Source organism: Rattus norvegicus, chromosome 10 (assembly GCF_036323735.1).
Source record: "Rattus norvegicus strain BN/NHsdMcwi chromosome 10, GRCr8, whole genome shotgun sequence".
NCBI classification, from domain to species: domain Eukaryota; kingdom Metazoa; phylum Chordata; class Mammalia; order Rodentia; family Muridae; genus Rattus; species Rattus norvegicus.
The window spans coordinates 29,627,599-29,643,284 of NC_086028.1; the positions used below are offsets into that span (position 1 = coordinate 29,627,599).

Here is a 15,686-nt window from a genome sequence, read left to right on the forward strand (position 1 = left end):
GTCTTGAAAGAGAAGTACATGCTTTTTTATTCACTCTTTTGAAACACTTGGGATTTTTCTTTTAACCTGGCTGTCTCAGGGTCATAACAAAATAGGATATGGATCATGGGGCTTCCTTTGCTCATGGCTGTTCTTCCTGAATTCTAATGTTGATAGTCAGGGTTGTGCTAGCTGGTGGATCCATTGTCCCCAATTCTTGCCAGCACTGGCCACCAAAGCTAGAGAACGAAGAATGGACTCTTCACTTTTTTCTGTTCACTTTCTTCTTTTTTTGCATCATCATGGGTCATTATCTTTAATCTCAAGACAATGTTCAAAGGCAAACAAAACAGTCACTGTGCTGGGATTTTTTTGAGAAGGTTGTGGTTAAAGGAAGTGCCACCCATCAAAAAGAGAAGAAAAAAGAATCCATTTAATACAGAATGACTGGGGAGGGGGGATCACTCATCAGTATCATTGACGCCTTCCACACAATTAGTGTGTTCTTGAGGGAAGAGTGTTTGATCCACCCACGGCCCTGAATATTCTCATTGGGTAGATGTAAGAATGCAGTTCTTCACATTGAACTCTGCCAATACTCGCACTGAAGGAGAGACCCCATCTTCCACTCTATGCCTGGTTCTGGGAGGGCCCCTCTCCTCTGAACAGGGAGAGGTTAAGCCTGGCCATTAACCCCTAAGTGACCCAAATAGAACTTTCTGTCCCAAGGACCGGTTGATTGCCAGGTATGGCTTTGTGGTAATTCTAGCGTTTGCAGCCTAGCAATCTGAACCTTCTGCCTGCTTCAAAGATGGTTTTACATTGTAATGGTTGGTACTAAATCCTTTCGCTTTTTCTCCATAGCCGCTGTTGTGACAAGAAAAGCTGTGGCAACCGAAATGAGACTCCCTCAGATCCAGTGATAATTGACAGGTAGGGACCACTCTTTCACGGCGTCTTATTCCTCATTATAAGGAAACACCTGCTCTGCGTCGCTCACAGGCGAGGGTGAGGGATGCATGTGGCTGAAGTTTGCCTGTTGGTCCTGACTTACACTGCGCCAAGCGATCGTGATTTTGGGGGAAGCCATGTGGAATTTTCTTCGGAGGCCTTTTTTCTCGGATGTCTCTGGTTTTTGTGTCTGAAGAGTGCTCATAAAGTAGCACATAGGCATGTGTGTGCTCATTTCCTCACTCTCTGCGGCTCAGTCCTCATGCCGTACCAGGAAGCTTCAGGAATAAAATAATAATAGTTGGTGATTTATGAAATGCGGTTGGGTGCTTATAAATATTTAACTTTTATTTGAAAAATGTTTGAATCATTATCACTGTTAGCTACAGTAGTTCTCTTGGACGTAATCCATCTACATTTTAAGGTTTTATTTATGCATAAAAGCAGTTTAAAGAGATCTGTGAACCGCGATTTTCCTACTGTCGTTTCCAGGCTCGATGGCAGCTCGAGCAGTATTGTGAGTTGATTAATTTATTCTGCTTGTCTTAATTATCGTGTTTTTAGACAGATCCATATTACTAATCTTACATGACCAAGTAAATCAGTGCGGAACAATACATCTGCTTCAGTCTGCCAGCGCAGTTTTGAGTCAGTGTGCACATATTACTTGGAGTGACATCCCAAATATTCGTTTTACATTTTAATTATTGAAATTCATTGTATGGAAACATGTATGATAAACCGCTCGCTACCTAGCATTACTCATTGGGAGTTAAATGGTCTGGAAGCTTTATTGAGACTGTCAATTGTCAGCTAGGAAAAGAACTAGTGTCGTCTTGTATTCACTGGGGGGTGGGGTGGGGGGATCTTCATTCAAATAAGGCGGATGCCTTCATTGAGGAAACCAGAAACTAAACGAGTATCTCCTCTTTGAGCTTTGGCGATCCTGTCTTCGGCAGCGGCAAGACAAATATGCAACAGGAGCAATATATATATATATTTATGATATACGCAATAACATTTTGGTTCCGAGTTAAAAGAGGCGAAAGTTCGACGTACGGTGATGCTGTCTGGTGTCCACTGAGTGAGGATGGCGTGCTCATCGACGAGAGCAGGCCTGTCATTCATACATTGTATTTCCTGCTACCTTGCTGTCTTTTGTGTATACCTTTCAGAACAAGGCTTCCTCTTTGAAGCCAGTATATCTTACTCTTGCATTAAAAAAGAAAACGTCTCATCAAAGAGCCAGCCTGAACACTCCCCAAACTTCCAACTCCTTAGGAGTCTATGTTGTCTCATCGTCCTCTTCGATTTACGCGGTGACAAGGGCCTACCTACCGTGCCACCCGCCATGAAAACAATTTTTTTTTTGCTTATGAATGGGTTAAGCTTTAAAGTTCTTCATTTGGTTTTAAGCCGCGACTCTGATGCAGAAGTCTGATAGGACTGTGGTTTGAATAACATCTGATTTTGACCTGTTCCTGTGGGTTTGCGATGGCAGGAGAAACTTGACTCAGCAGCGCTGTAATTAGCCCGCCCCGTGTTTTTGAAACAGGATTGTGTTACCTGGATTGCATTAGTGTGGCTTCTATTGTCGCCCGCCTTGCATCTGTCCCAGTAGGGTACTTAAAACCGTTTTTCTTGGCTGGAGGAGTTCAAAACAATTTAGGCCGAAATAAGTCTGCGCTTTATGCTGTTGGTGGCTTTGGAGACACTGTTCATGACGTCTGCGTGACAGCTATACTTTTCATCCCCCCCCCCCCGGCCCCACACCTGTTTTGGTGAGACAAAGTAAAAGCTAATTTTATTTCTTTAAGGAAGCAGGGACTTTAAAAAAACGGCTGAAGCATCTTGGATGTGTTTGAGGCCCAATATACATTGATTTGCTGGTGTTTGCCATTGTCTGGCAGTGAGAATGGTTGATAGGCAAAGCTCCCAGTTGGCCTTTTTTTTTTTTTTTTTTTTGCATGGTGAGTTCTCGAAGTTGTTTGCATCTTCATTTTGCCAAAGATAAATTAAAAAAAAAAAAAGCATCCACTCTCGTCCCTGTCGTTATGTGAAGCTTCCCCTTCTTAAACTCTCTAGAACGTAGGCAAGGAAAGACAAAACAGAAAACTCCACAAATGGCTGCAAAGGGGTGGGAGATGTGATGGCAACAGTGATTGGACTTCAGTCTCCAACTTCATTCTGTGTTGCCGATTGTATAATATCTCCTAGGTGCTTAGGAGTGGATTTGCTTTTGGGTTTATGGATACAAGTGTCTGACCCTGTAGTACTCGGTAGCAACAGTCAGTTGTTTTTCTTTTTTTTATAATATACATAATGTATGCAACCTAAGGCAGAGGGTATGGGCTGTGGTTAGAAATTAACATAGCTTTAACACATAGTTACCTCTTTTTGAAAGCTAATAATTTTGAGTTCCCTTTGCTTGACCTTCAGAATTTGGAAGAACCCTGCTATTTTTATCGGTCCAAAGACTTTTTAGCAGTGATTACTCAGGAAAACTATTTATAGTCTAGAGGGAAGAGCTTTCTGCTCGCACAGAAGTGGTGCGAAGTCGGCTACGTTGGTTATTTGTTGCCAATGATTTGGCGACCTCGGTTTGGCAAATTGTGGTGTGTGTGTGTGTGTGTGTGTGTGTGTGTGTGTGTGTGTGTGTAATGTAATTAACAAAAACAGCAGTTGTACAGACAAGTTTCTATTTCCTTCCAGTGGTATGCAACAGAGTAAGAAAATATGACCCAAATTACTTTTTTTTCAGTCATGACAATTTGTCAAAATGTTTATTGGAAAATTGCTGTGTGGTGTAGGAAGGGGGCATCTGGAGACGGCTGCTTGGTTACGTTTCTGCTCAATGCCAAATAGCTTGATTAAGAATCATAAAACCCCAGCCTGTGCCCAGTGATCCAGATATTTGGGCTGTGCAGACACGGGAAAAGTCAAATGTGTTATGTTCAATAACTGATGAACAGGAATTAACAACAGCAAATTTCATTAACTTTGAGATAAAGGGCTATGTGTGGTAATTATTGCTAAAGTAAAAAGCAAAAAATGACTTCCAGTTATTGAATTAAGGTGGGGATTGATTTAACATTCACGCACGGACTCAGATTTGAATTTAAAAGGTTTGCAATAAAATTCCTGTTTGGAAATTGAATACATTGTAGTTTTATTACTACAGTGGATATCCCTGTGTCCTAACCTTCTCCCTTGGAGTTATCTTAGTTCAATAAATAAAACCTCATTAGACTATTCCCATTTCAACGAGTTTATTAAATTTTGCAGGAGTAATTAGCATAAGCTGTGCTAATTTTTCTGGAAGACTAATGAGGGAGGTTCTTAATTAGGTTTACTTTGTAGAAATCAGAAAAGAGGATAATGACAAAAGTCACATAGGGTACTCTGAATTGGGAACCCACTTTCTCAGAATCCATACGACGACTGCTGTTTCTCTAAGGAAACTTCATTATGCACCCTTTACCTGTACAGATTACAAGTAAAGACTTTTATTCTGTATTGAGTTCGAATTAGGATCCTTGCTTAGTTAAGAAAAAAATTCTTGTTTTCCTAGACTGTCTTGGAGGGGTGAGGTGGATAAATACAGATGGCCTTAGAAAAAACATCTCTTTCTTCAAATTTTATCATAGGCTTGGTTCCTTTCACAGGGAGTGCTGATGCTTCTGGGTAGACTTCGAGGGGCAGGGACCGTTTAGTATCAGTGGGATGGATGGAATCGTTAGACTGATTAAGCAAATGAAAGTGTAAGTTCGTAGAGTTGTGGATCCTTATCTGTCAGCACACAGAGTTTGTTTTTAAGGGGTAGAAATACTACAAGCATGTCAGTTAAAACCCGATCCTTTCGGGAATACGGAAAATGTGGTTCAAATAACCTGCAAATCTTGGGTCCCCCAGAGCTCGTATTTAAAACTGAAATTTTTTTTTTAAAGTCTATCGACACACACTCTTCTAAATGATTTGGGTTTGCTGATTGCCACAATCTTGCCTTGACTGTCTTTTCCGTTTGTAAGGATCTCTGTGTCTGTGCTTAGAGGTAAGAGAGACAGACCACAGTGACATTAAGAGAATATATGACTTTTGGAACACAAAACCCTAGCCTGTTTGGAATCGTTCTCGCCACACTCAGGCAAAGCTCTCCTCCAAAGAAGAAGAGAAAAAAAGAACCAAGATTTGTAGATGTAGAGTTCTGCTCCTTCTAGGTCATTTAGGCCATATCAGCTGGCTCTGCCATGATTATGATGCAAAATGGAATTGTCAGTCAGGAAATAAGTAGAATGCTCATTTTATCCGCCATAGGTCACTTGACTAGAAAACCTTGGCCATGTTCAGACAGACATTTTTATTGAAGGTCCATGTTTTAATCTAAGAGGTCAGGGTGTAGAGGTCAGGCTTGTAGGGAAGCCGTGTTCTATCACCATCATATTAGCTTCTTGACTAAGTTGTGGCCCACACTTTAACATGACCACGTGACCATGAGCATGACTGGGAAACAGTAGTAACCCGAGACCCAGGACACTCACAGGCGGGTTTACCGTTGGACATGTGTGAGAGAATTTATTCCCCCGGAATTTCTGAAGGCACGCGGTTCTTCCAACGAACACTACTTCCTGTCTTATCATCAATGGTCAATCCCCGAATCCATGCAGAATGCTTTTCTGTCTCTGTCTCAGAACAATGAAGCCCTTTACTTAGATCATTTGTCAACCTGTGGGCTGTGAACCCCCGGGGCGGGGTGTCCAGTGCTCCTTTCCCAGGGGTCGCCTAGGACCATCAGAAAACACGAATCTTTATCTTATGCTTCACAGCAGCAAACTTGCAGTAGTAATTTCACTGAAGTAGCAATGAAATAATTTTATGGTTGAGGGTCACCACAACATGAGGAACCGTGCTAAAAGTCACAGCATGGGGAAGGTTGAGAACCACTGCCTTACATGCACATGAAGACAGGCTCCTAGATGAGACGATTAGCCAGGTTCCTGACTTCAGCTTACTGCTGCCTCGAGCCCGATCTTCCTCTCATCCCGACATTCCAAAGGGCCAACGAGTGAGCAGAGAACTGTTCAGCACTGCGTGCAAGTTGCTGTGTGGGTCACCAAGAACCAGAGGTGCAAATGCATTTCTCTAAGCTCCGAGAAACCCTCCATGTCACCTAATTCCCTAACTCTGACTGTTCAGTTAGAGCTGAAGGAAGAGGAATCCATTCTCTAAAGCTGACCCAGGCAGGATAATTGCTGTCCTTCTGGCTGCTCCGAGAGGCTTCTACCTCTTCAACAGTGGAAAGTCAGCATCGGCACAGAGCACGGATTTACAGTCGTTTTCCAGCCCTAGTGCATTTAAACACTTGTTTTCTCAGTGGGAATTCACATGTGATTATTAGCAATGAGACTTATGTGAGCAAGTATCATTCTCCATTTTACACTTATCAGATGGTAGCATTCTGAGGACGAGCTGAGCCCTGAACACTCAGGCATGGTTTGCTACTGTGATAAAAAAAATTACTAATACAATAAGCTAATAGCAGTCTAGATTCCATTTGCTATCAGCTATTCTCAAATACACAACCAGGATGCATTAAAATGCACTTCAAATATGCTGACAGTAGATCATAATGCAAAGTACTTTTACAGGGTGTTACACTATAGCAGACACTATATAATAACCAACAGTGGTTTTCCTGTAAAGGAAATTATGGCACAACTTCCAAGAAATGTGGTCAGCAGAGCTTCAGGGCATCCACGAGTGTGTGTGTGTGTGTGTGAGTGTGTATGAGTGTGTGTGAGTGTGTGTGAGTGTGTATGTGTATGAGTGTGTGTATGTGTGAGTGTGTGAGTGTGAGTGTGTGTATGAGTGTGTGTGAGTGTGAGTGTATGAGTGTGTGTGAGTGTGAGTGTATGAGTGTGTGTATGTATGTGTGTGTGAGTGTATGAGTGTGTGAGAGTGTGAGTATGTGTGAGTGTGTATGTGTGTGTGAGTGTGTCTGTGAGTGTGAGTGTATGAGTGTGTGAGTGTATGTGTCTGAGTGTGAGTGTATGAGTGTGTGAGTGTGAGTGTGTCTGTGAGTGTGAGTGTATGAGTGTGTGAGTGTGAGTATGTGTCTGAGTGTGAGTGTATGAGTGTGTGAGTGTGAGTGTGTCTGTGAGTGTGAGTGTGTCTGTGAGTGTGAGTGTATGAGTGTGTGAGTGTGTGTGAGTGTGTGTGTATGTATGAGTGTGTGTGTGAGTGTGTGTATGTATGAGTGTGTGTGTGAGTGTGTGTATGTATGAGTGTGTGTGTGAGTGTGTGTGTATGAGTGTGTGTGTGTGAGTATGTGTGAGAGTGTATGTGTGTGTGAGTGTGAGTGTATGAGTGTGTGTGTGTGAGTGAGTGTGGCACACGGTGTGGCTTTGCGTTTCATAGCATCGTAAGTTTGTTTCTGTAACAGTGTGGGCAAATGCAGGGAAGCACCACAGTCTCGTGTGGGCCAGCGATGGCGCAGTGAGTTGGCGATGACAGTTCATCAGTATAATAAACATGCTCTTACTTTCGAGTACGTTGCTTAGAGTTGAAAACAAGCAAAGCAAACCCTCTGCCAGGGTGGCACTCCATGGATAGAAATTCTCATTCTACGCCACTACCAGCACCTGGCCAAACTCTCTAATTAAAAAAAAAATTCTGGCTAGATATAAAAAAAAAACAAAAAATAAAACAACCCACGTAGACATTCCAGACTAAAGAGACGGTATTTTGATCATTTTAATTTGCATGAGATGTTATCTAAAATAGACTACCAATTCTTTCTTCCCTTTCCCTTTCCCGCCTCCCCGCCTCCCCTATCCATCTCTTTATAAGCCGTGTAACCATACACTGCTCAGGACAGTATAAAAGTGACTCCTATTGCAACCAACGAAATATGGTGAACAGTGCGGGTTTGTCTTTGGTTGCATGCTGTCTTTACGAGTGTGGGGAGATGAAGAGAAATCTCCCTTGCTAACTATTTCTCCAGTTACAAGCTTTTGTCCAAAAGCAAATGAGGGTTTTAATGTTACAGTACTTGTTATAATAGAATTTTAATTGCTTTAATCCTGGTAAAGTATAAAGGGGAGAGAGAGAGAGAGAGAGAGAGACAGAGACAGAGACAGAGACAAAGAGACAGAGAGACAGAGAGACAGAGAGACAGAGAGGAGACAGAGAGAGAGACAGAGAGAGACAGAGAGAAACACAGAAGAAGACAGAGACAGAGAGAGACACAGACACAGAGAGGCAGAGACAGAGATAGAGAGACAGAGAAAGACAGAGAGAGACAGAGAGAGACAGAGACAAAGAGACAGAGGCAGAGAGACAGAGATAGAGAGACAGAGACAAAGAGAGAGACAGAGAGAGAAACACAGGAGACAGAGAGAGACAGAGACAGAGAGAGACATAGACAGAGATAGAGAGACAGAGAAAGACAGAGAGAGACAGAGACAAAGAGACAGAGACAGAGAGAGACAGACAGAGAGAGAAAGACAGACAGAGAGAGAGAGAGAGAGAGAGAGAGAGAGAGAGAGAGAGAGAGAGAGAGAACATTCTTCCTGGAAAGGGAAGTCTTGAAACAAAACAGAAAACCCTATTACATTTTCATTTGAGGGGGCCACTTGTGCAAAAAGGTGTAGTTTATGCAACTGACTAGGTGGAAACAAGCCATTTTCATTCCATTTTTCTCAGCTGGACCCCACTTTCAGTGGGGACACAGTGATATTTAGCATTTTGGTAGCTTTTATTTCTTTAAGGGTAAAATGCCCAGTTCCAGTTGCGAGCATGCCCTCCATTCAAATCCACTTGTAACCACTTCACTAGACAGGCTGGCAAATTAGCTAGCTGGATCCCACACAATCACCTCCAAAATGGCCCTCGATAACTACTGCATCCCACTAACTGTTCGAAGCACAATAGTTTCATAATATAACAAAAAGAAGCCCCACAATGGCGTTAGGCAACACAGCTTTAACAAGATATTGTCTGTGCTTTTGCCGTGTGCTACGGGAGCTGCCTCTCGCTTGGTGGGCTTTTGGTTCCTCTCAATAAGATTATTTCAAATACTCTAATCCGGAATCATTGACATGAATACAAAAGCATAGTGACATCTAATAGATGCCTCTCAGCTTTGCGTTGGCTCCTGTTCCCATCCCTTTTCTTCCCTTTTTACCTGACTAAAAGCTTATGGACACTTGGGCTCTGTCTCTCAGGAGCAGCCTGGGGGGTTCCTCATGAAATCTAAAGAAGGAAAAAGGCTGACAGAGGCTGCATGAGTTACAGAGTGAAGGGCTATAGATTAAAAGTGAGAGCCGGGTAAACCCTCTTCCCACTCAAGCCTTCTCCCCTTGTTTTCCTTAACACTTTAAGTGCCAGGGCAAGGGGAAGAGAGAAGAGAGTTAAATGAAGTGTTTGCCAGCTTGCTGGCCTTTGAATCTGGGCCCCGTCCGTGGATAAGATTGTTAAATTTTCAGTCAGACACGTGATGATGGACGGCAGGTTGGGAAGAAAGCAAAGTCCTCGTAATCAATATCAAGATTTTTTTTTTTTTTTAAAAATAGAGCCATTCTCTGTTCAGCTGACCAAACATTCATGCTATGTGCGGGCGTGTGGGGATGGGTATTGTGTGAGTGAGAAGCACTCCTCTGTAGGGAGCAGACACGAGGGGTTCATGATGCCATCTGTGGGGCTGTGTGGTCAGGGTGGAAGTCTTTCTTGCAGTCCACGAGTTGAAGGCAATCAAAGTAGGGTGTTGAAATGGATTGACCAATTTTTATGACTTCGTAGGATGTTGCCCCTGCTGGAGCTGTGAATACTTATGCGGGGTGGAGGGCCCACACTGGCTTAGACACTGGAGTCTCACAGAAGAGGAGTGAGTTCTACAGACACAAACTTTTTCTCTCCTTTCTACTCCATCTGCGGATCCGACAATTACTTTGTTATTGACCCATTATTGTTCAGTATTTAAGTATCAAGGACTTTCCCACGTCATAAACTACATTTCCCATTCATTGATGTTCTGTTCTGTTAGTGATATCTCATAATTAAAAAATAGTTTTGAGTGCAGTCTTCCCCTCAAATGGACAGTTAGTTTGAAGAACTCTGGGATCATTAGTAGGTTTGATGACACACATGCACAGGTCTATACACATAGAGACACAGACACACACACACAGACACACAGACACACACACACACACACACACACGACAAAAAGAGACAGCAAAAAGTGAGCATCCTATTTAACTATCAGGAAGTTCTTTGGAAGTCAGTAAAATATTCACTCAGTGATCTTTGAAAGCATCACCTGTTTTCCTCAACGATCTTGCTATTTTCTTAAAGCTAGATCGTAGTCTCTGCTGTGTGCTACATATCACAGGCTAACTTCAAATGACCTGATAGCTTCTCCTTGTGGCTCTCAGGCGAGGTTATTCTATTTGAGACATCTGTATGTTCTCATAAAGGCCAACCTATGAGCACAATAAAACGAAGTAAACGAAATCTCCGGTCACTGAGAATTTCATTGTCACACACGGAGCTACAATGTCATGCTTACAGATTTGAACCCTGTGAGGTGTGCTAACTCAGAGGCTTCCCTACTTCAGTGGACTCTATCAGATGGGGCATACAGCCTAAGGGACTAGCCCCTGAGCAGGAGACAACAAACTCCACACGGCCAGCCCTCAGCTTGATTTTTGGCCTCTTCCAGCCTTCATCACCCAGTGAGGCTGTTTCCAGCACCTCCCAGTGTGAGGTGCTTTTATTTCAATTTTCTTGGTAGCCACATTTCATTCCCTCATGTGTTTCTCTAAACACAGTCACCTGGCCAGTTTCTTAGTTACTGTCACCCTAGCTTGTGGGGCTGGGAATGAAAGTAATAATCCAGAGAGAAATCTAATGAAGGTGCAGTGTAATGGCAGAGACAAAGACTTTGAAGCCACCTTGCAGACAGGTCAGATTCTTCATGGCTACTTAGTATCTTTGCCTCAAGCACCTCAGTGCTCCAATCTTCAGAATGGGAACATTCCTCTTCATTGTGGGTTCCAGCTGGGAGCCTTACTGCTTTCCTGGTATTGTGCAGTAGATGGAGTGTGTGTCTGACATGTGCAAATGCTCTGAGTTCAGTCCTCAACATCACATACACATACACATGCATGCATACACACACATATGCACATAGGTACATACAATTATGTTTTTATTACAAAAATATAACAAGGCTTACATCATATAGCAAACATTGGAATTGGGACTTCCCAAAGTCATAAAATCAGGTTTTGAAAGCTGAGCCTAATATATTTTATGTGGGTCACTTACTCATAATGCAAGAAGCACCATGGCTGCTTTTTTTTTTTTAAACAAGACGAGCTACCTTGCTAAGCTAATCATGGCAGCTGTGCCTTCTTAGACAAGAACTCACTTATTCCATTTTCCATCCACAACTATTTACTGGGCTTCTACTGTTTGCCTCGCACTGTGTTCAGGATTTTCCAGAACAACTGCAAAGAGAGACACAGCTTCAAAGTAAATGCCTTTTAATCCAACAAGGCTCCTGGAATCCCGGCTCTTTTTCAGTGTCTCAGAGTTTTGAGGGGTGCTGTGTTGCGATAGTAAGTCAATATTATTGACCTCCCTTTGTTCTGTGAAACAATGTCTCTTACATTCTAGGCCGGTCTCGAACTTGTGACTCCAGCTTTTTTCCCCCGAATGTTGGGATTCCAGGCACATGCTGCTGTACCCAACTATATTGACTTAAAAAAAAAAATAGAACACATTGTAAGACGAGAACTAAGCTGCACAAGAAAAGATCCCTTCAGGCTGAAGTCAACTCATCCCCAGGTACTGAACATCGGCAAACCCTGTGGTTTTCTTATACTCCTCTGACATAGTCCACAAGTTGGTTGGGACTGTAGGTGGTAGAGTCAGACTGAATCCCAGCTTGGCTACCAGCATGGGATGCTGGTCAGTTCAACTGCCCTAAGCCCTATATTTGAAGCTGTGTCAGCACAGTCCTGGGCACACAACACCTGGAATGATGTTTCAAATACAAGCTGGAATGAAGAGATTGCTAAGACTCTTTGCTATGGAATCCAAACCCCAGCGTTTAGTCGTAGTGCTGATGGAACTCAGCCCTGTTAACGATGGCAGCATGCTTAAGGGGATGACACAGCTGCTGGCTGCTGCCTATCTCCAGCCCTCAGAACAAGACCTTACGCATGTGCAATAGAAGCTTAGGTATGACTTTGTGAAATGAGAGGGGGTAAGGACCGTAGTTGTTGAATGTGATGGTCTCAGCTCTGCCTAAGGACAGGCCTGTTGCAACCACACACTGAAGCGAGGTGGTCATGCCATTAAAGAATGGCAAGAGGGCTGGAGAGGTGGCTCAGTGGTTAAGAGCACTGACTGCTCTTCCAGAGGTCCTGAGTTCAAATCCCAGCAACCACATGGTGGCTCATAACCATCTGTAATGGGATCCGATGTCCTCTTCTGATGTGTCTGAGGGCAGCTACAGTGTACTCACTCCCATTAAATAAATAAATCTTTTTTTTTAAAAAAAAGGATGACAAGAAACAGAAAAATGCAGGATAAAATATTAAATTTGTTTCAGTTAAAAAATGTTAATCTTCGCACGATTACCATGCAAATCTCTTCGTTGCCTAACTGTTTAATTGATCAAGTAAATCACAGAGCAGACAAGTAAGTGAGAACTCCTGCTGCTGCTGCTGCTGCTCACGACGGTGCGCGTTGTAAGGAATATAGGCTGTCAGGCAGGTTGACTGTTGTACATGCTAACATGAATGAAAGGAGATAATGCATGTATGCTCAGAGATTTCTTTGGGGGAGGGGCTCTTATAAGAGCAAACTACCTATGTCCCGTCACTATAATGTGAAATCAGTATTACAGTTGCCTGTGTTTAAGCATACTAACACAGTACTGCTGTGACGGAAGGGTTAATAAACTCTCCTTATCTCCCCCCACCCACAAGACCCTCCTGTCCTCCATCCCAATCCTATCATGTGCCTGGTTGACGCTGAAAAAAGGGCTTGAAGTTGCCCATGGGGCATCCCTTTTCTCAGTCTCCTCCGAGGTCCCCTGGGCAGATGGGAGCTTGCCTTCTGTCCTTAGGACTCAAAACCCAGTCAGGCACTAGGTCCAGCAGAGTAGCCTCTCTGACCTGTGAGCTGGCGAGGAGGGAGACAGAGGTACCTCCTGGCTAAGAGGATGCATCTCTGGGGCTGTAGGAGACGCCTACTGCAGGAAGTCCTTCCTTATTTCCATGATAAGTTGTCATTCATGAGAGCAATGTGCTGAACTAATCAGGTTAATTGAGAGGCCCGGAATCCTCATTGAGCCTCTCTCTCCTTCCTGTTAAAGGCCGAGAGAACAGACAGAGGCTTATAAGATCTGTAGGCAGGTGGAGGACGGAGGCTGTTAGAGCTCTGTGAATATGGATTCTTTTAAAGAAATAGCAACTCCTTTGAAGATCCAGAGATGAAGTCCCTTCAAGTCTCTGGTAGCGCTTTTGTTTCTTAACATTTAATCTCATCATTTCAGAGACGCCAAGGAAGACTGATGAGGGTGGGCGGGGTCCTTTCAGGAGCCTCCATGGTTATTTTACTTAGGATCGAAACTTAAAACAAACAAACAAACACCCCACAAAACATCTGACTGTGGTGTGTCATTAGGCCATCATTTACACGGACCATCGTTAGTTCATTTGGTATCTGAAGTGGACATTGGAGGCTGAGAGCTGTATTGATGGCTTCCTGGGCCTCCCCAGGAAGTGGCAGAGTCGAGGGACAAATGAGCTGGTTCAGCGAGCTCATTTTGGGGCAGCTGTCCCCACTCTCCTCTCACGAGGGTTAGTCCTAGTTTAGTCTTAAAGAATCGACTACTCTGTACCCCCATCCCTCTGCCTCCTTCCACTCCTTCACTCCCCCCCCCTTCTTCTTGGAAGTTCCAGGAATGACTTTAATTATCTCCACAATCAAATTCTCATTGCTGTCTCTGTGCAAGTGTGTAGCCATAGATCGCTTGGATTATTTTCTTTAGCACTTGGGGAGAGAGAAGCCGGTTGTTTCCAAATGAGAACCAGCTGGCCCTACAGAGCACTCATTTAGTGGGGAGCCATTCTGTATACAAAGCCTTTGCTCAGGTCAGTTGTTACGGGCAAAACCCAAAGTAACAGTGTTTGGTTTATCACTCTTTAGTCACTGTCCAGTGGGGAAGCGAATAATAACGACGATGATTTAATAATAATAATAATAATAATAATAATAATAATAATAACAGCAACCAGCATTCCCAACGTATTTATTTCTCTCTGCTAAGCACATAGGTTTCAAAAAGACAGCGTTGTAACTTCTTCCTATAGTCATAAACCTAGTTTTCTAGTTTGTTTCGGTGAGTAGCCAGTGTGTGTGTGTGTGTGTCTCTGTGTGTGTCTGTGTGTGTAGTTTTAACCCTCTCTACCTCTAAAGAAAAGTCAAATGAAGCACATCTTTCAATATAATCTTTTTTTCTGACAAGCAGAGCAGACAGATGAAAGGCAGAGAGCCACATTGTTGGTCTCATTAAGAGACCATATTGGAGGGCAGTGATAACTGGTATTATTCAGCCTCTCTCTGTCAGCCTGTGAAATAAAGATCGGGCCGATAGACCACATAGATCCTTCTGTCTTTCTAGCTCGTAGAAACTGCTTCGTGGCCGTACCCTGTCCATCTATAACACACTCGATTTGATTTGAAATAAGGAAAGTACTCTCGGCTGCTTACCAACTACTTCTGAAGTAGTGTGCAGGAGGAAAGGAAGCTCCCATCATGTGGGGCCCCAGGAGCCACTCGGTTATGAAAATAATTTGTTTGAGAACTCAGCTTGTAGTTTTATAAGATAAATGAGTTTATGGGGGGGGGGTCTTACAGTGTCTATTAAGTCAGAATGAGGATTTTAAACAAAGCATATTCACCCGATTCAGCTAAGTTTTAATCTCAGAAATGTAAGGGACCCCTTTTCATTACTAATGAAAAATATGTGCCTTAAAAAAAAATCACAGCCTGCTTTTTCTTTAAAAAAAAATACTGATATGAACACAACAAAATAATATGAAGAAAGGGGAAAATGTATTCCCATAGGGAGTTTGATCAATACACTGAGGATCTGGTCCATGCACTTCTAATTATTTTTATTCTTAGGATTTCCATATTGAAACATGTTTTGGGTAAAATCTTATCTAATGAGGATTTTGTTTGTTTGTTTGTTTAACCGATGACTTTAGATCAAATTATAATTCTATTATATATTTCCTGTGTCTGTCTTTTGAAAAAAATTATGTGGGTTTTTAAAATATATATATGTATATATATAAAACCAAATAACTGTTATATTTCCAGTCAGTCAAATTTGAACTGAATTTTACTTCCTGTTTCAAAGGTCAAGGCAGGCTGACCCCAGCAGCAGTGTGGAGGCTGCTGAATTATTCATGTCATTGACTTTGTGTCAGCTTCCACATTTGTGGAGAAGGATGTTTTATTCATTTATCTCATTTAGAGTTCTTCTCTGCACCTGTTTCTACCATTAAGTACCCTGTAATTTGCATTTGATGCTAATTTAGTTTCATATCAGCCTGGTCCCCCCTTGTTAATTTAATTTTCTAAGACCCTTTTCATTACAGTAGAACTGTTTTTCCTCTTTAAAGCAAACATCTATACAAGTAATTGTATAAACTGCCTTTTAAATAATATCTTTT

At 42.6% G+C, this 15,686-nt stretch overlaps 1 protein-coding gene across 11 annotated transcripts in view; it reads left to right on the plus strand.

Annotated features, from left to right (window-relative positions):
• The window catches only part of Ebf1 (EBF transcription factor 1), a 393,351-nt gene that overhangs the window by 30,378 nt on the left and 347,287 nt on the right, over positions 1 to 15,686 (plus strand). For all 11 annotated transcript variants that reach the window (XM_006246120.5, XM_006246117.5, XM_017596958.3 and 8 more), the window contains one exon: positions 844 to 912. In XM_006246120.5, coding sequence (XP_006246182.1) covers positions 844 to 912 — 69 coding nt within the window. The remainder of the gene's footprint in view (positions 1 to 843; positions 913 to 15,686) is intronic.